Source organism: Thalassophryne amazonica, chromosome 15 (genome assembly GCF_902500255.1).
Source record: "Thalassophryne amazonica chromosome 15, fThaAma1.1, whole genome shotgun sequence".
NCBI classification, from domain to species: domain Eukaryota; kingdom Metazoa; phylum Chordata; class Actinopteri; order Batrachoidiformes; family Batrachoididae; genus Thalassophryne; species Thalassophryne amazonica.
Genome location: NC_047117.1, coordinates 71076747 through 71098101, shown reverse-complemented (window position 1 = coordinate 71098101; position 21355 = coordinate 71076747). Strand labels below are relative to the sequence as shown.

At 44.7% G+C, this 21355-nt stretch overlaps 1 protein-coding gene across 1 annotated transcript in view; it reads right to left on the bottom strand.

Moving 5' to 3' along the window:
- LOC117525508 (ankyrin-2-like) overlaps positions 1 to 21355 on the bottom strand; it is a 199307-nt gene that overhangs the window by 138185 nt on the left and 39767 nt on the right. Inside the window, 1 exon segment of the mRNA XM_034187364.1 lies at positions 6834 to 6935. Coding sequence (XP_034043255.1) covers positions 6834 to 6935 — 102 coding nt within the window.

Below are 21355 nucleotides of genomic sequence, written 5' to 3'. Positions count from 1 at the left end.
GTGGCTTTCCTCACTCTTCTTCTTGCACAGTCACTCAGTTTTTGATAACTGTCTACTCCATGCTGTTGTGTGTGGGCCGCCAGAAGAGGAGGTACTGCTGGCCCACCCCCAGTGGGCGCCCTGCCTGAAGTGCGGGCTTCAGGCACGAGAGGGCGCTGCCGCCATGGACACAGCCGGGGGTGACAGCTGTCACTCATTACCTCTTGACAGCTGTCACCCATCTACTCAACGTCCTCTCACTCCATAAAGACCAGACGTCATCTCCACCTCGTTGCCGAGATATCGTACTTCATTGAAGGTAACATCCTCAGCCATTTGTGTTTATCTATATCTGTATATTGTGAGTGTTTGCAGGAGTACCGGTCCCTCTTTCTGTGGAGGCTGAGTGAGTGCAGGACGGCACTCTTTTCCCCTGAGGAATCACTGCGGTACTCTGCAACATATTGAGTGAGAGGTGGAGGTGGCATTCCCACCGTTGTTGTTACTGGGTGTGCACACACCCACACTTGACTGTCTTTGTTCTCGCCAGCAGTACCAGATCCGACAGTCGGGGACGGTGATCACCTGGGAATTCGGGACTTGGCGGCTACAGTATTCACCAGGTTCGGTGGTGGCGGAAATCGTGTGGTTCCGGCTCTTCTCAGGACAGACGTCTTCTATCCTCGAGCCTGCCCACACGTCACCTTTGTGAATTGACTGTAATCATATTCTGAGATTGTCTGTATGTTCGTTGTGCTCCTTCACAACATTAAATTGTTAATTTTTGGCTCATCTATTGACCGTTCATTTGCGCCCCCTGTTGTGGGTCCGTGTCACTACACTGTCACAACAGGATATCTCGGCCACCTCGTCAGATGCTAGTAAAATAGCTTATGTGATTGCTCTGCTTCGGGGTAAGGCACGCGCCTGGGCTACGGCGCTCTGGGAAAAAAACTCACGGTTGTTATCAGCATACACTGGGTTTGTGGGGGAGTTCAGAACAGTGTTTGATCACCCTAACAGAGGAGAGACCGCTTCAACAATGCTGCTGTCAATGCGACAGGGGCGCCGGTGTGCAGCCGAATATGCAGTCGACTTCCGCATCGCGGCTGCGAGGTCCGGCTGGAATGACGTTGCGCTCCGCGCCGCCTTCATAAACGGACGGTCGTTGGTCCTGAAGGAGCATCTGGTAGCTAAGGAGGAACCGCGGGATTTAGATGGGCTTATCGATCTCGTTATACGGTTAGACAATCGGTTGGAGGAACGCCGTCGGGAGCGAGGCGAAGGACATGGCCGGATACGCGCCGTCCCTCTCCCTTCCGGGTTCGAAAAGGGGCCGCCCTCCCCACGCTCCACAGCCGCAGCGCTCTGTGGGGCAACAGCTCCCCCTGCTGACGTTGTTAGGGAAACGCACAGGGCCAAAATGAGGAGGCTGATCCGCGGGGAGTGTTTTCTCTGCAGCTCAAAGGAGCACACACAGAAAAACTGCCCCAAACGGCCACAACAACAACCGCCCTCAGAGACTGGGCTAAGGGGGGGTCAAAACATTCACGTGAGACACACACAGATTGCCACACGACTCCCAGTTACAATCCTGAGCGGGGATTTAACCCTTCAAGCCCCAGCACTGGTGGACACGGGGTCAGAAGGGAATTTGCTAGACAGCAGATGGGCAAGGGAGGTAGGGCTCCCTCTGGTGGCGCTTCCTTCGCCATTGCAGGTGCGGGCACTAGATGGCACCCTCCTCCCTTTAATCACACACAAGACACAACCAGTAACTCTGGTGGTGTCTGGAAACCATCGGGAGGAGATTGAGTTTTTTGTAACTCCTTTTACCTCCCGCGTGATTTTGGGCTTCCCATGGATGTTGAAGCACAATCCCCGGATTGATTGGCCGTCTGGGGTGGTGGTTCAGTGGAGCGAAACCTGCCATCGGGTGTGTTTAGGATCCTCGGTTCCTCCCGGTTTACAGGCTAAGGAGGAGGTCAAAGTCCCTCTCAATCTGACGGCAGTGCCGGTTGAGTACCACGATCTTGCTGACGTCTTCAGCAAGGATCTGGCACTCACCCTTCCCCCGCACCGTCCGTACGATTGTGCCATTGATTTGGTTCCAGGCGCTGAGTTCCCGTCCAGCAGGCTGTACAACCTCTCACGACCTGAGCGCGAATCAATGGAGACCTACATCCAGGACTCATTAGCTGCCGGGCAGATCCGGAACTCCACCTCCCCGATAGGGGCAGGTTTGTTTTTTGTGGGCAAGAAAGATGGCGGACTCCGTCCATGCATTGATTACAGGGGGCTGAATGAGATTACGGTTCGCAACCGATACCCGTTGTCATTGTTGGATTCCGTGTTCACCCCCCTGCATGGAGCCAAAATCTTTACTAAGCTGGATCTTAGAAATGCATATCACCTGGTTCGGATCCGGAAGGGAGACGAATGGAAGACGGCATTTAACACCCCGTTAGGTCACTTTGAGTACCTGGTCATGCCGTTCGGCCTCACCAACGCCCCCGCGACGTTCCAAGCCTTGGTTAACAACGTCTTGCGGGACTTCCTGCACCGATTCGTCTTCGTATATCTGGACGATATTCTCATCTTTTCTCCGGATCCTGAGACCCATGTCCAGCATGTACGTCAGGTCCTGCAGCGGTTGTTAGAGAACCGACTGTTTGTGAAGGGCGAGAAGTGCAAGTTTCACCGCACTTCTTTGTCCTTCCTGGGGTTTATCATCTCCTCTAACTCCGTCGCCCCTGATCCGGCCAAGGTTGCGGCGGTGAGAGATTGGCCCCAACCAACAAGCCGTAGGAAGCTGCAACAGTTCCTCGGCTTCGCTAATTTCTATAGGAGGTTCATTAAGGGCTGCAGTCAGGTAGTTAGCCCCCTGACAGCCCTGACCTCTCCAAAAGTCCCCTTCACCTGGTCGGATCGGTGCGAAGCCGCGTTCAAGGAGTTGAAACACCGGTTCTCTACTGCGCCAGTTTTGGTGCAGCCCGACCCTAGCCGCCAGTTCGTGGTTGAAGTGGACGCCTCTGACTCAGGGATAGGAGCCGTGCTATCCCAGAGCGGAGAGACTGATAAGGTTCTTCACCCGTGTGCCTACTTTTCACGCAGGTTGACCCCGGCTGAACGGAACTATGACGTCGGCAATCGAGAACTCCTTGCGGTGAAAGAGGCTCTTGAGGAGTGGAGACACCTGTTGGAGGGAGCGTCTGTGCCGTTCACGGTTTTCACTGACCATCGGAACCTGGAGTATATCAGGACCGCCAAGCGGCTGAACCCCAGGCAAGCCCGCTGGTCACTGTTCTTCGGGCGTTTTGACTTCCGGATCACCTATCGCCCCGGGACCAAGAACCAGAGGTCGGATGCCTTGTCCCTGGTACACGAAGAGGAGGTCAAAACTGCACTGTCGGATCCACCGGAGCCCATCCTGCCTGAGTCCACTATCGTGGCCGCCCTCACCTGGACGTGGAGAAGATCGTCCGGGAGGCCCTGGCACGGAGCCCGGACCCAGGGACAGGTCCGAAGAACCGGTTGTACGTCCCACCAGAGGCCAGAGCTGCAGTCTTGGACTTCTGTCACGGTTCCAAACTCTCCTGTCATCCAGGGGTGCGAAGGACCGTGACAGTTGTCAGGCAGCGCTTCTGGTGGGCGTCTATGGAGGCCGACGTCCGGGAGTACATCCAGGCCTGCACCACCTGTGCCAGGGGCAAGGCAGACCATAAAAGGTCCCAAGGACTTCTCCAGCCATTACCTGTGCCTCATCGCCCCTGGTCCCACATCAGCCTGGATTTCGTCACGGGCCTCCCGCCGTCCCAGGGCAACACCACCATCTTCACGATAGTGGACCGATTCTCCAAGGCGGCCCACTTCGTGGCCCTCCCGAAGCTCCCAACAGCCCAGGAGACAGCAGACCTCCTGGTCCACCACGTCGTCCGTCTGCATGGGATACCCACCGACATCGTCTCAGATCGTGGTCCCCAGTTCTCCTCACACGTCTGGAGGAGCTTCTACCAGGAACTGGGGGCTACTGTGAGCCTCTCGTCCGGGTATCATCTGCACACCAATGGACAAGCAGAACGGGCCAATCAGGAATTGGAACAAGCTCTACGCTGTGTGACGTCCGCACACCCGACGGCCTGGAGTAAACATCTGGCCTGGATCGAGTATGCGCATAACAGCCAGGTGTCCTCTGCCACCGGCCTCTCCCCATTTGAGGTGTGTTTGGGGTATCAGCCCCCGTTGTTTCCCGTGGTGGAGGGAGAGGTCGGTGTGCCCTCGGTCCAGGCCCACCTGCGGAAGTGCCGTCGGGTGTGGCGCTCCGCCCGTTCTGCCTTGTTGAAGGCCCGGACGAGGGGAAGATCCATGCAGACCGCCGGCGATCCCTGGCCCCTGCTTACCAGCCCGGGCAGGAGGTGTGGCTTTCCACGAAGGACATCCCCCTCCAGGTGGACTCCCCGAAACTTCAGGACAGGTACATTGGCCCCTTCAAGATCCTCAAAGTCCTCAGTCCTGCCGCAGTGAAGCTCCAACTCCCGGCTTCACTGTGAATCCATCCGGTTTTCCACGTGTCACGCATCAAACTTCACCACACCTCACCCCTCTGTGCTCCCGGACCGGCGCCGCCTCCTGTTCGGATCATCGACGGGGAGCCAGCTTGGACGGTGCACCGGCTCCTGGACGTCCGTCGGATGGGCCGGGGGTTCCAGTACTTGGTGGACTGGGAGGGGTATGGACCCGAAGAACGCTCCTGGGTGAAGAGGAGCTTCATCCTGGATCCGGCCCTCCTGGCCGACTTCTACCGTCGACACCCCGACAAGCCTGGTCGGGCGCCAGGAGGCGCCCGTTGAGGGGGGGGTCCTGTTGTGTGTGGGCCGCCAGAAGAGGAGGTACTGCTGGCCCACCCCCAGTGGGCGCCCTGCCTGAAGTGCGGGCTTCAGGCACGAGAGGGCGCTGCCGCCATGGACACAGCCGGGGGTGACAGCTGTCACTCATTACCTCTTGACAGCTGTCACCCATCTACTCAACGTCCTCTCACTCCATAAAGACCAGACGTCATCTCCACCTCGTTGCCGAGATATCGTACTTCACTGGAGGTAATATCCTCAGCCATTTGTGTTTATCTATATCTGTATATTGTGAGTGTTTGCAGGAGTACCGGTCCCTCTTTCTTTGGAGGCTGAGTGAGTGCAGGACGGCACTCTTTTCCCCTGAGGAATCACTGCGGTACTCTGCAACATATTGAGTGAGAGGTGGAGGTGGCATTCCCACCGTTGTTGTTACTAGGTGTGCACACACCCACACTTGACTGTCTTTGTTCTTGCCAGCAGTACGTTCATTTGCACCCCCTGTTGTGGGTCCGTGTCACTACACTTTCACAACACATGCAGATTTACCATAGCGTTCCATTTTGTTTGTATTTCTTCATAATTGATGTAAATAAAGTCCAAGACATATTCTGTGACTTGGAAATGTTCATGTATCTATCCCCTGACTTGTCTGAAGAAAACTGGCAATTAAACTGATTATTTACAGGCATTATACCAAAGGATGTGATTACTTATCCAAGCCATCATCTTGGCTTTTATATTTTAATTAATTTATATCAAGCTGTAGAGATTTACTTTCAGTTTGAGTCTAAGGTAGATAATTTTAGAAAGTTTTATATTGAGAAGCCTGATTTACTTTTTGTATTTGAAATACCATAAACAAATTAAAATGCGTGAAATACCAAGGAGCTGAATACTTTTGCAAGCCACTGTATGTAAAGATATGAGAACGCTATATTTCCTATCAGTATTAATATACGTTTATCTCCATATAAAATAATTGGCAGGACAAAGCTTTTCTTCAAAACCTGGGACTTTGTTCTGTCTGTCTGTTCCCCTAGTCCTCTCAATACGGTTGGCCCATTTCTAAGGCAATGGTCATGTCCACCTGTCTGCAACAAGGACTCCTCCCAGGTCCTTTTGTTGAATTCTACCACAACTGGTATGTTAGGGAAGGTTGACCCCAAAGTTCCTCTGAAATTATTAATTTAGGCAAAGGTCAAGGTAATGGAATTTGATTTTCAGCCTGTTCTGGACCAAATGTGGCACACACTGAATTCCAGAATGGCCCTGGCAAGAGCAATCCTCTCGTTGACCATCCCAGTCAAAGTCACTGGGATGAAATGTCACACTGCGGTAGCCATTACTATCATCATGCCCTCATTGCATTAGTAAGTCTTAAAAATGTTGAGTTTCATCAACTCTGTGCTTATTTCTCACTGAATCACTGGGCTTCTCTGTTGGTGCATAAAAATCAAACCTGTGATGCCCCTGAAAACACATCATCAAGCTTTGGGTGAGTCACTGCCCAATCCTGTCTGACAGCCAGACTAAAGACAAGCAGCAAGGAAACAGCCAAAAATATGAGGAGCTGACAAACGTGCACAAGCCTCCACACACAGACCCACATAACTCACTTCACCTTCATCCGCTACACTACCTCGTGGTCATGCATGAAGCATGATAAATCATATTGACCTCAGCAGGACATCGGGTCACGCACTGTGGGTTAAATTTATTTTGATCCACAGTGCCGCCTCCTCAGTGGAATGTGGCTGATGGTGGGAATGAACAGCCACAAGCCCTCCTTGAGTATCAACTGGATCAAAAGGGAACCTTTTATAGAATGTTGGTGAAGATCAAACTATTAAATGTAGCATCATACAGTAAGTAGATAGATTGTTGTAAAGGAAAAAAATCATCTGCACAGCCACAATAAATAAACAGAAAAGCAAAAAAAAAAAAAACTAATCTGTCTTCACTTGTTTCAAGTAGGTCAGTTAAGGCTGGTAACAAGTTCCTTACTTGGTTACAAGTCCCGATGTCAACTCCATTTTTCAGGAATTCGAGGACTTTGTCAATGTTCCCTGCTCTGGCGGCCCTCAGAAAACTGGTGCTACTGTCAGACTGTAGAGGAAAATACAGAAAAGAGAAAAAATACAGAAATTAGAGCCAATATTGAAGATAGAAATGCAAACATTTTGTGCCCAATGTAAAGTGCACACAGTGTAAGTACATTTGGGGCGTGTTCAACTTCACTCTGCCATCAGATCGCAGAGTAAGGCCCACGGTACCAGGGAGTGGGCAGGTTAAGCATAACATGAGTTAAACCAATCAGAATATCCCGTTTTTGCCTTCAGTGGCAGGGAGCACTTTAATGTGGTGCATTACTACTAACATGGTGGACTCAGCAGATGATAGAAGTGATAGGTTTTCTCTTGAGAAACCGGATTTGCACACAAAATGTCAAGGCAACCGAGCAGATCACCTACGGGAGCAGCAGCTTCTTGAGGTGAACTACTGGGCGACACCCCCCACCCCAGTACTGTACTGTAGTTGATCTGAGTCTTCAGCCCCGGTCACCGAAGCCAAAACGAAACAAGAAATCTGGACTTACGCTGACTTTTGGAGACATCGTTTAAATGTTGTCCAGCATCATTTCTGAAGTTGCCGCTTTGTTAGAATTTTCAAATTGTTGAAAAAATGTGAATGAATCCTGACGACAACCTCAATTCGTCCGTAATCCATTTTGCTTTCTGTCTTGACGGTTCCTCATCATTTGGGTAGTTCCCGTACCATCAGCATTCCGTTTGATTGTCGTCCAACTTTGTCCAACCTCGCTCTCTCCAGCCTCTCAACGTCTCTGGCTCCAATGTGCGTGTGCGCACACACGTTGTCAAAACAACAGCTGTGCTGTCCACAGACACGATCACACGCTGGCGCTTCGTTTTGATTTTGTTTTAAAGCGTCAAGGTCACCGTTGGCTTTGTTCTTCTCTTGTTAGTTTCGGTTTCATTTCGGTCTTTTATGCACTCTGCACACGCAGGATTTTCAGTGATGGGAGAACTCCAGGCTCACTTTTTCTTCACGATTCATGCCTTTGGGACTGTTTTTGTGCCCTTTGTCAGAAAGTGCTCATATTACACAAAGTCAATTTGGGGGTACCCACAGATTTTCAAAAAGACCTTGCAAAAAAGACATCCCATCTTTGCTTTAGGTCACTAGTTAGTGTCCAAGGCTCACAACCATACAGCAAGACAAGCAGTGCTTGGACCTTCATTGTCATGCAAACATACTGCCATTGCCAAACACCCCTGTCCGGTGACCTCATCACTCCATAAGCTCTTCCCAGGCGCCTCTTGATCAGCCATCACAACCCCATCAGTGTATGCTGTGTCTGAATACTGCACAGAATAAATAGCGGAACAACTCGACACTGGACTTCGGTTTTCTTGGTTGATGGTAAAATCCCTTCCTACTACCAATACACAACACTGTGCCTCATTTTAAGACCAACATGAGCAGGAATGACCACATGAACACATGTACATTTTCTATTTAAGAACTTGGACATGGAATGTGAAAATGACAGCTGTGTCTGGATGGAAATTAGCTATGAGATTCACATTATTCAGATTATGCACAATGTAAAATAGATTTTCATTGAACTTAAGGTCAATTTGGTGTGTCCACAGTAAAAGTTTTGTTGTTTTTTCCTGCTATACCTCTTGCTTCTTTATACACAGCCTAATATTCCTTTTTTTTCCACTTTCTGTAAAGTAATAACAAATTTGATAGATTTCTCTTCATGTTTTGATTTGGAATAGAATGTACAGTGTTCTCAATGCATTTGTGTTAGAAATAAAAGCTATTTTTAATATGGCTATGATGGTACGTGTGTTCTGATCAGCTGATTACCGGTCAGATATTTTCCCATATCGGACCAGCTACCATGACAATCGGTCCGCAACACGTATTTTCGCTACAAACCAGGAAGCTAAAAACACGATTAGAAAAAGTAAGTCGGACACGAACGTACTCCATAAATACCTAAACAGTATCAGAAAAAACACACAGATTGAAAGCTTACCAGCTAACAACCGGACCATCTGTTAGCAAGTTCTTCACCGAGGTGAAGAAAGCGAACAAGCCACACACCGTCAGCAGCATATTCGGGTGATACTGTAAGTTTGCGTATTTATATATAAAAAAGCTATATAATAAATTACTAACCTCACTTGCTAGGTCTGTACGGGGATATCAGACCACTGACAAGCGGTCTGTGCTGTCAACACCTCGGTCTGATATTTTCCCGTACAGACCTCTCATTCAGTTAATAATTCTTTATTAATATATGGCTATGGTGGTACATGCGCTCTGATTGGCTGATTTCCGGTCTAATATTTTCCCATATCAGACCATTACCATGACAATCGGTCCGGATGGCATATCAGATTTGCGACTTTGTTTACAATTTTCACAGTGCAAAATAAAAGAAAACAAAAAGCGAACAAAGAAATTATGAGCAACGAAGAGGACCGTTCTCTGAACGAATTTTATTACACTGACGAGTTTGAATTGGAAGAATTAACAGTGAACGAGCTTAAAGTGGAAATGCAAAATGAAGACCAACAAGATGAAAACACAGCTCTGAACAGCCATATAATAAACAAATTATTAACCTTGCTTGCTCGGTTTGTACGTTTTTGTATGGACCAAGCGCAGCAAAGTCCGTACTGTCAAGACCTCGGTTTGATATTTTCCCCTACAGACCTCGCGTTCGGTTAATAATCCTTTATTAAAAGGATTTTGAGCTTTACTCACTTTTTTAAAGACATTGCTGTTATTTTGAACACAACTGCACTTCTCATGTCAATACTTTGACATCAATCTGGGAGACACAAACACACAGAGATCAGCAAAAAAAAGTGAAGAGATGTCTCTCTAAGATTCTGGAATATCCAACTGAATGTATTATTTCAAATTGAATCTAGTCTGTTTGACTAGATTGTGGTAGTTTAAGTCTGAGGATGAAACCAAAGATCAGAACACAAATCCTTCACAGTTGTAAACACTCATTAAGACAACCTGAGTGACAAAACTGTCAGTTAGACTATGACAGTTTTTACCCAAAAGCAAGGAAAAATTCAATCAGAAGTGCAACTGGTTTTGAAAACCTGCAAGATCAATGAAAACATTTTTAAAAACTGCAAGTTTGTGTAATTTGCACTGTGATTTCAATGTGACAATTTTATCGGAGACATAACTTTAAGATCAGTGCACAACACTTTCAGTAAAATGTTCAAAATATAACATAAAGCCTAAAGATTATTGAATCAAATCAAATTAAAATTTCAAATGTATTCATTTGTACAGCGCCAATTCACGATAAAATCGCCTCAAGGCGCTTCACACAACACGGCATGGAAGAAAACAGAACAAAATGAATTAAAAAACTTAATAAAAGCAAAACCATAAAAAAGGTAGAAAAAAACACATAATAACACAATATACTAGTCTGGAAATGTGTTCACTGTATTTTTTCTTCATATCTGACAGCTCCCAATTCAGATCAGGGAGACAGACACCCTCTCTACTTTTAAGATTAGGCTTAAAACTTTCCTTTTTGCTAAAGCTTATAGTTAGGGCTGGATCAGGTGACCCTGAACCATCCCTTAGTTATGCTGCTATAGACGTAGACTGCTGGGGGGTTCCCATGATGCATTGTTTCTTTCTCTTTTTGCTCTGTATGCACCACAATGCATTTAATCATTAGTGATCGATCTCTGCTCCCCTCCACAGCATGTCTTTTTCCTGGTTCTCTCCCTCAGCCCCAACCAGTCCCAGCAGAAGACTGCCCCTCCCTGAGCCTGGTTCTGCTGGAGGTTTCTTCCTGTTAAAAGGGAGTTTTTCCTTCCCACTGTAGCCAAGTGCTTGCTCACAGGGGGTCGTTTTGACCGTTGGGGTTTTACATAATTATTGTATGGCCTTACCTTACAATATAAAGCGCCTTGGGGCAACTGTTTGTTGTGATTTGGCGCTATATAAAAAAATTGATTGATTGATTGATTGATTGATATGCATTGAAAAAAAACACCTGAGGGCAGTGGTGGGCACAGTTCAGCTAATTCGATAGCAGATAAAGATCGACGCTAATGTTTTTGCTATCGGATTAGCTTTTCAGATAAGTTTTAAAACCAACATCGGACCAATTATCTTCCGCTAAATTTAGTTCCAATAACTATCAGTCCGATAACATTTTTGCTGGTAAAGTTTAATGATCACAAACGTTTGTAAACCCTAAAAATAAAACATTTTTTTGTGTGTATTTTTAGCAGACTGGCTTGCTGATGACATCATCATTAAGCGCAAAACGTGATTGGCTGCTCGACGCAGGGACCATTGTGGTAGTGTAGTTCAGGTTCACTTTGGACGTTACAGTGACTTGTCCACTCAACACAAAAACAAAGCATACTACTTTTAACATTATTTTATTTTATTTCTTTGTGGCTGTAATTTAATCGCCAAGACTCAGTGTGGGAGAGGAGCTCTCACGCCACAGCTGTGTGTACAGAGGGAGGGACTTTTCTTCATGTTAGACAATGTTTTGGATTAAACAAAAGGACGCTTTATGTGGATTATTTATTTAGATGAATTCCACTAAAACTAATTTACTACGTGTATTTTATTCTGCCAATCAATGCATTAATGGATGTATTTCGGTTGTTTAAGCCGCAGGGTTCAAAGCTTGTGAAAAAAGCAGCAGCTTTTTAGTTTGTAAATCGTCATAAAAGATAACTTTTCAGTTAACTGATTAATGGTTATCGAAGCTAACTTTTTGGTTAGCTGTGCCTACCACTGACTGAGGGAAACCTCAGCCATTACATTTTGTATCTTCATAAAGTAAAGATGCAGCAAAATAAAAAGCTTACAAATATAAAATTATCAAAATGAGCTGAGCATTACCTTCAAAGCTGAACCGTTTTTGGTGAAATACCTGTGTTTTCTAGGGAAATCATGTTGATCAATTTATCATTTGTTGATTAATGTATATACTAAGCGACTAAGTTTTTAGAAAAACACGAACATCTTTTCGCTAATATTTGTCATTATAGTATTATAACAGATGATTTGTGCTATGTTGCTTCTCAACATCTACAGTCATACATAAAAAGAAATATAATAGCTCATATTTAAATTGAAAAAAAACAGGAGCTTTTACTTTTTTTTATCATGACAAATGAAACTGACTTTAATTTTAGAATGAATTAGAAATGTATTTATTTATTTAGCATAAGGAAGGGCATCCAGGGTAGCACCTGTAGTGGTGCTGCCGTGGCGACCCTGAACAAAAACAAGCGAAACACCGAAAGACATATATTGTGTATGTATTTTACTGCAGTGTTACTATTTAATTGTGTTAAAAGCCTTACATGTGAATTTGTGAACTAAGAAGAAATAAGCTGGCTGTTGAAGCTACATCACTGCCAGGGTCAAAGGTAAAACTGGTCACATGACCTGACACACACACACACACACACACACACACACACACACTAGATATTAACACAGCAGCTTTTCTAATGACAATAAGAACACATAACAGAAAAATAATTATTAATACCAGATGAAACCTTCAACCTGTGTGCAGCACTCACCAGCAAAAAGTCAACTTCAGATCCAGAATCAGCAGCCCAGTAGTAGTGTGTGTGTTGGTTTAAAGTGTCGTCTCCGGAATTATTTAACACTTTATCTGATCCACAGGATTTGCATGTTGCTGCATTGCCCATGTTTACCATCAAACTTATATTTTCCCTGGTTACACTGAAAAACTGTGATTCCAAACTGATATCACAATCATCATTAGTTTCATCCTTTGCCTCTCCAGGCTTGTCTTTATGAGTCAGTCCAACCAGCCTGTGGCTCTCTTCTGTCTGTATGATAACAACTGTAGCCATAAACACTTTACCCTCCCCGTTATGTCTGCTGAAGAGACTATTTTTGCCTTTCCGGCCCTCATTAACCAGGCCTCTTACTGTGTGTGTGTGTCCAGGGTGCGGTGCACAACAGCTGGGTGTGAGACTGTACGGCTTGCAATGCTGTACAGCAATGTCAAAGATCATGGGTGAGAATCAGAAGGCAAAGCCTCAACTCAGCAATTTGTGATTATTGCTGTAAAAAAAAAAAAAAAAAAAAACGGAAGCAAAATTTGAGGCAAACCAATAAATCCAGACTTTTGCATATATCCCCTTTCTTGCAGTGTAATTTTTGCATAAGACATAAAAAAAAATCTAATATGCACATCTTGAATGAGCCTGTTAGCTGGTTTCATTGTGCATGGTGTGACCACACAGTGTCACTCGTTTGACAAACTGAGCACAAGAGCATCTGCAGTCACAATGTAGCAAAAATTCAACATACGTCTGATGGGATGAAGGTGACCAGGTGGCAGGATGTGGAGAATGAGGAGGTGTTGCAGGCGTTAATCCCTCAACTTCTTCCCCCCAGGGAGCTGCAGTGGATGCTTTGGTTCAAGATACGTTTCCTAGCCACATAACCTCTCACTTCTCAGTCTGCCATCTGAACAGTAATCCACTCAGGCCAAATACATATGGCTCTTTGCTCTGATGTGTGCAACTTATACTCCAAAAAATATGGTAAATAATTTCAGAATTTCAAAAACTTTGGGGGTAGGCACTGGTTTGTTCATCAGTTTGTCTTATTCAAATTCAGATAAGGTTTTAAAATTGTTCAAAAAGAATAGCGGATGTATCTAATTTTTCATTGACTGGGAAAAATATATTCTTGAGAACCCAACTCAGTTTTAATATTGCTCACGATTCAACTTTGGAGTAAATTTTGAAACATAACTAACAAAATGAGATGAGACATTGTTGACACTTAACATTATGCAAAAATTGCACAGGTCTTGATGAATAATAGATTAATAGACTATCAAAAAGTGAAATTTCTTACAGCTCCAGAGAAAGATCTGTGATGCTGTGCAGCAGCAGCTGCATGCTGCACAGCATGCAGGTTTGTTTGTGCAGCAAACTGCTGTACAGAGGAAACTGGACTAATTAAGAACAGGCTGTAATCTCTGTATTCGCACAGGATTTGAGTAGAAAGATCAGGCAGTCACGCAATACAGGATAACAGATTTGTTTTTAGTTTGAGCAACAGTGGACAAAAACAAGCATTCCAAAAATATACACAAACATATATACAAATAATAAAGTAAATCATCATTGTGCACATGTGCAGTGCGCATTTTCTTTTCCACATCAGAGTTCACCTCTACCCAGAGATGAAAACGCATCCAGTTTGTGTGTGTGTATATACACACACACACACACACACACACACACACACACACACACACACACACACACACACACACACACACACACACGAGGTCTGTGAGAAAAGTATCCGACCTTTTTATTTTATGCAAAAAATATATGGATTTGATTCATATGTTTTTACGTCAGCCAAGCTTGAACCTTCGTGCGCATGCGTGAGTTTTTTCACACCTGTCGGTTGCGTCATTCACCTGTGGGCAGGCTTTGAGTGAGCACTGGTCCACCCCTCGCGTCGTTTTTTCATTGCCAGGAAATGGCGGAATGATTTGGGCTTTGTTCTATCAGAATTTTTTCAGAAACTGTTAGAGACAGACAGCTGGAAACCATTTGAAAAATTCACATGGCTTTCGGTGAAAATTTTATGGGCTTCACAGAGATTAAGGAGTGTTACTACTGCTTTAAGGACGGCCCACAATGGCGCACGGCGCGCCGCGCTCCGATCCGCAATTGACAGGCAGAAACGACCATTTCATTTCTAAACGGAGGGCTGTATGGATCCGGGACCATCGTGTGCAATTTCTCTGGTTATCACAAGAACTGGACATCAGCCATTTTACGGCAGATTTCACTTTTAACAAGAGATTTTGTCATGGAAAGCCGCGCGGAGGCTTCGTGCGTCACGACGGATTCGCTGATGGAGCAAGACAAAGAACACCTCCGTTTTGGAGTGTCAGAGGACAAGTTGGGACATGCCCAGCTCTCCACAATTTCTGTTATACTCACTCGACTGGTAAGCCACTGAAAGCCGAGATAGGCATTGAGCCCAGGCAGATGAGCCTGGACATGCCAGAACATGTCCTGTGAGGCTTCATCACGGCGTTGCTCTGCGCCATGCGGCTCCGTCCCGACGCGCGGAATTCCTCCGCTCCTCTTTCCATGACAAAAACTCCTGTAACAGTGGAATGTGCCGTTAATTTCCAAACTGGATGCTGTGTTTTATCCGGGACGTCCTCTGACTAGCACAGGAATTGCGGAAGACGTGGACATCAGCAGTTTTTCGGCACATTGAGACAGATGTGCGGAGGAATTCCGCGCGTCGCGGTGGAGCCGCATGGCGCAAAGCAACGCCGTGATGAAGCCTCACAGGACATGTTCTGGCATGTCCAGGCTCATCCACAATTTCTCGGTTAGTCACACGACTGAAAACCCACCAAAAGCCATCTCAAAGCCGTCCTGTTAGACCAACACGGAGGTGGTTTTGTGACGCGCCATGAACGGCTCCGTGGCACATCCGTCCGCTTTTCTTTCCATGAAAAAAACTCCTGTAACAGTGGAATGTGCCGAAAAAGTACTGATGTCCACGTCTCCTGCCATTTTTGTGTAAGTCAGACGACGTCCCAGATCAACAAAGCCTTCACGTTGGAAATGATCTGGTTGTTTCAGCAGGGTTTGAGCCTGTAGATTGGCGCTTGGAGCGCGGCGCACTCTCAGCAGCTGTGGGCAGTCTTTAAACCGGCTGGAGCACTCCTTAATCTGTGTAATCCCCATAAAATCATCCCTGAAAGCCATTTGAATTTTCCAAATGGTTACCACCTGGAGAGCTCTCACAGTTTCTGGAAAAAATTGATGCAGCAAAGCTCCAAATTGTTCAGACATTTATTCGCAATAAAAATCAGACGAGAGGGGTGGACCACTGCTCACACAAAGCCTGCTCATAGGCGAATGATGCAACCGACAGGCATGAAAAAACTCACGCATGCGCACAAAGGTTCAAGCTTGGCTGATGCAATCACACGTGATTCAAATCCATATGGTTTTTGAAAAAAATTAAAAGGTCGGACACTATTCTAACAGACCTCGTATACCACCCCTTCTTCTGTCCAAATAACTCAATTTTAGTTTCATCAATCCACAGCACCTTATTCCAAAATGAAGCTGGCTTGTCCAAATGTGCTTTAGCTCTAGTGACTGTTTGTGGCGTGTACACAGAAAAGGCTTCCTCTGCATTACAGGATCTCTTTGTTGCAAAGTGCGCTGTATAGTTGATAGTGTCAATGAGACACTATCTGCAGCAAAATCACGTTGTAAGTCTTTGGAGCAGGTCTGTGGGTTGACTGTTCTCACCATCCTTCGCTTCAGCTTATCTGAGATTTTTCTTGGCCTGCCACTTCGGGCCTTAACTAATACTGTGCCTGTGGTCTTCCATTTCCTCACTATGTTCCTCACAGTGGAAACTGACAGCTGAAATCTCTCAGATAAATGAATAAGCCTTTCACAAATGCACTGGTATTGGCATTATTTTTGCTGATATGAAAAGTTTTATTTTACCAAATAAACAATAGAGAAAAACACTGTGGCTGTTGGAAATGGTATCATTACATAGTTTGTCCAGCTAAGGGCAGTTCAGTGGTATTGTTTATAATGCTGTCAAACATGGCTGGGTTTTTGTGACAGACAAGTGGCCAATATGGGGGGCCAAAACAGACGCTCAGCAATGCAACACAGACACTGCCAATCTGAGTGACGGCAGCATGATGTACATTGGTTGGTTGTTGACTGTAATTACAGTCATTTATAAACAAGTCCAAACTATAAAACCTTAGGCATCATTTGCATTTCTTTGGCATAAAGGTTTGATAATGAAACGTTTGGAATAATTGCCATTTTTAATGTACATACGAGGGCTGTCAATAAAGTATAGGTCCTTTTTATTTTTTTAAAAAACTATATGGATTTCATTCATATGTTTTTACGTCAGACATGCTTGAACCCTCGTGTGCATGCGTGAGTTTTTCCACGCCTGTCGGTGACGTCATTCGCCTGTGAGCACTCCTTGTGGGAGGAGTCGTCCAGCCCCTCGTCGGAATTCCTTTGTCTGAGAAGTTGCTGAGAGACTGGCGCTTTGTTTGATCAAACTTTTTTCTAAACCTGTGAGACACATCGAAGTGGACACGGTTCGAAAAATTAAGCTGGTTTTCAGTGAAAATTTTAACGGCTGATGAGAGATTTTGAGGTGATACTGTCGCTTTAAGGACTTCCCACGGTGCGAGACGTCGCGCAGCGCTCTCAGGCACCGTCGTCAGCCTGTTTCAAGCTGAAAACCTCCACATTTCAGGCTCTATTGATCCAGGACGTCGTGAGAGAACAGAGAAGTTTCAGAAGAAGTCGGTTTCAGCATTTTATCCGGATATTCCACTGTTAAAGGAGATTTTTTTTAATGAAAAACGTGCGGACGGGTCCGCGCGTCGGGACGCAGCCGGCGCGGTTCGGCGGCACAGGAAAAACACCTCCGTGTTGATAACCATTTGTAAAATCCAGGCGGCTTTTGATGGCTTTCAGTGGAGTGAGTATATGAGAAATTGTTTAACAGCTGGACATGTTCCAACTTGTCCTTAAGGCTTCCAACAGAGGTGTTTTTCCTGTGGCAGAGCATCGCGGTGGCTGCGAGCCGACGCTGCAATCCGTCCGCACGTCTTTCATTAAAAAAATCTCCTTTAACAGTGGAATATCTGGATAAAATGCTGAAACCGACTTCTTCTGAAACTTCTCTGTTCTCTCACGACGTCCTGGATCAATAGAGCCTGAAATGTGGAGGAGTAGTGCTCACAGGCGAATGACGTCACCAACAGGCGTGGAAAAACTTACGCATGCGCACGAGGGTTCAAGCATGTCTGACGTAAAAACATATGAATGAAATCCATATAGTTTTTGAAAAAAATAAAAAGGACCTATACTTTATTGACAGACCTCGTATACAGTTGTGTTCATAGGTTTACATACTCTGGCAGAATTTTAGGTTTTTTTTGGCCATTTTTCAGCGAATATGGATGACTGCACAAAAACTTTTTTTCACTCATGGTTAGTGGCTGTGTGAAGCCATTCATTGTCAAACAACTGTGTTTACTCTTTTTAACTCACATTTTTAAATCAATGTCTCACTCGCTAACGTGGGCCATCTCATGACATCTTCGCGTTTGACCAATCACAGCATGTTCAGGACAAACAGCCAAAGTAAGTCCTCTTTCGGGCACAGACAAATATCAATTGCATTTTTTAAATGCAGGTCCCATCCTGTTTTTAGCTGTGTTAACAGCCAGAGGATGTGCAGTCAATGGATGTGCACACACTATAAAAGAAAAACAAAGTGAAAATATGTTCGCAAAACTCACGTCCCCACCCCAACCCGCTGTGAGACACAGAGAGATGGCGCAAACTGTTTATTTTTTTCAACTCAACGCTGCTTGTCCCAGAGATGCGATACATATAACTGTGCCTGTCCAGCCTTGCTGATTTCACATCAGCACAACATTAATGTAAACCCTAAGTCAATCAAAAACACTTCTCCCGCCCCAGGAAACGCACAGAAATATGTGGCTTTTTGTCCAGATTTCATTCCATATGTGTATGAAAATCAACTTTCCACATCAGGCAAATGAGGGCCATGGAGCATGAGTCCAATAGCACTGTTCACTCGCCAATGTCAAGTGGACAAGCATTAGTGTCGAGCCCTGCCATTATGTGACATTTCATTGAAATCCATAAATGAACAGATGGGAAGATGATTCCCATACACCCCATGTTTGAGGGGGTATGAGAATCACCTTGTCTGGAAAATTTGCGAATGGTTTAATAAAAATGAATAAATATATATAAATAATAATAATGAAAATAAAACTGTAAACAAAGGAAGTGAGAAAAATGTATGGTAGCACAGTTGCTGATAACACTGTGTTCAAATAAGTGCAAACAATTGAGTGTGACCTTTATTTAAATACTAAAATGTGAATTTAGCCCACACCAACATGTAACGTCTATCTGAACTTCAGCCTGACATCTGTCATCACTCTACCATCATCCAACTCCAAGACAACACTGCATAACCACAACTACACTCGCATACGATTTATGAGAGGGTAGTACAACACAATCTAATGCTTAGGTTATTCTTTAAATCACTACATTAAAAGAGACAGAAAGTTGAGGGCTTGTGCATGTTACCTGCTGCTTTTGCTCAGCTCTTTCATGCCGCCGTCTCCTCCTCTCCCTGGCATTTTGGAGAGGTTCGTACTCTGGATGCTGATCGAACTCACGAGCCTTCTTCAGGTGGGCTGCAGCATGGGCCATAGCCTCAAATCTCTGCCTCTATCTGCCTAAAAAAGGGATCCAGGTGCTGCTCTTTAGCCCTTTCAGACCAACTACAATTCAACTCGCAAAGCACATTTTCACAGTGGAAAATGGAATATTAACCACTGAATCACTACTAAAAGTCACCAGGAAAGGCCTGTTACATGTCTAATATTCAGAATCCTGAGTGAAAACCATCTTCAATGTAATGTTGATCTGAATTCCCCTATTTAAAAATACAGAATCGAAAATTGTGCACCTGAAGCAAGACACAATGCCACATTAATGAAGGTTTAAAAAAAATCTTGTACACAATTCAGAATCATTCACAAATATTGATTCACCTTTTTCTTCAGTTCCCCAAACTAAATCTCTGAGAAAAGTCAATATGATGAATAACTGTTATGCCTTCCAAAGAGAGGTAAGAAAATCAAATAAATAAATCAATAAAACCCCAACTTTTCAACATTTCCCAAAGTTCTAGCGTCTCCATAAATGCGCTGAAAAATCTGCAATCACTGGAATAAATTCTTGCCACATCTATTGCCTTCTGCCTTTTAATTCCGAGGAGAAATATCAGGAGCTGAATGAGGCTTCTGTCCTGCACGGAGACACAAAACAGCTGCTGTATTTTCAAGATCTTGCACACAAATATGCAAAATTGAAAAGCGCTGGCAAACAAGAGTGGGACAATCCAAGCATTCATTACATATCCCAGCACAGGCACATGAGGAACGACCCAGTTCAGCTGCACAGAAATCCTGCACCGTGTGTGTGTGTGTGTGTGCATGCGTATGCCAGTCATCACAGAGGAATGTTTAGCATAGCATTTAATTGTGTTTTTTTCTTTTTAAATTCAGGTAATTGTTAAACAAAGTATTAACTGAAGTCAGACTTTGTTTATAAATGAACATATCTGTACACAGTTGTGTTCAAAATAATAGTGTGTTTAAAAAACGTGAGTAAAGCTCAAAATCCTTATAACAGCTTTTATTTCCATGTACACAAATGCACTGGGAACACTGCACATTCTATTCCAAATCAAAACATGTAGAAATATTTATCAAATATGTTATTACTTTACAGAAAGTGAAGCAAAAGGAATATCAGGCTGTTCAAAAAAATGGCAGTGTCTGCATTTTTCTTTACAAATGCAAAGATTTACTGTATAAACTGAAAAATGCTTGAAGATTTAGCTTTCCTGTGACTCATAGCTAATATTCTATTTTATATTATAATAGCCAAGTGGCCTCTGTGTGCATGCGTGCGTGTGTATGGCTTTGATCATACAGAAACTGGGGAGAGCTGACATTTGCTGGTTGGTATGCTTATGTATTTTAGGTCAAGGGTGAACGCTGCAAAAACAGAAAGTTGACAGGACTAATATTTTTGGAGCACTTTTAACTAACCAGTAAACAATGGACATTTTGCTGCAATGCACCATGGGAGCTCTGTGTTTTGAGGTTTTACCAGGTGAAGGTCTCCTCCACAGCTTTTACCCTCTTGGTGGAGGTTTTGGAGACACTTTCGTCACATTCACATTCTCTTCTTCCTTCTGGACTTCAGTTTTTGGTGTCACACAAAATTATACAAAGTTGAGACCGTCTTTGTAGTTTCAGCAGTCACAGTGCAAAAAAAAAAAAAACACCTGTGTAGACTTATTTGGTATAAGTAAAAATAGAACCAACAATTTATAAATATAAAATGTACACTCAGCTCAACTGAGTGATTCTGCAGTTAAAGGCTAAGCTAACAGTTAGCAGATAAATTTTAACTGTTAAATGGTAAAAGCAACTGCATTTATATAGCGCTTTTCCATCTGCATCAGATCCTCAAAGCACTTTACAATTATGCCTCACATTCACACAAACCCACTCACGCTCTGATGTCAGGGTGCTGCCATGCAAGGTGCTCACAACACACTGTGAGCAACTTGGGGATTAAGGACGTTGCCCAAGGGCCCTTAGTGATTTTTCGGTCAGGCTGGGGTTTGAACCGAGGATCCTCTGTTCTCAAGCCCGATGGTTAACCACTAGACCATCACCTCCCAACCACTAGGCCATCACCTCTGTTCTACATCATGTTTTATTTTCAGATTACTCACTCACCTCAGACAAATTT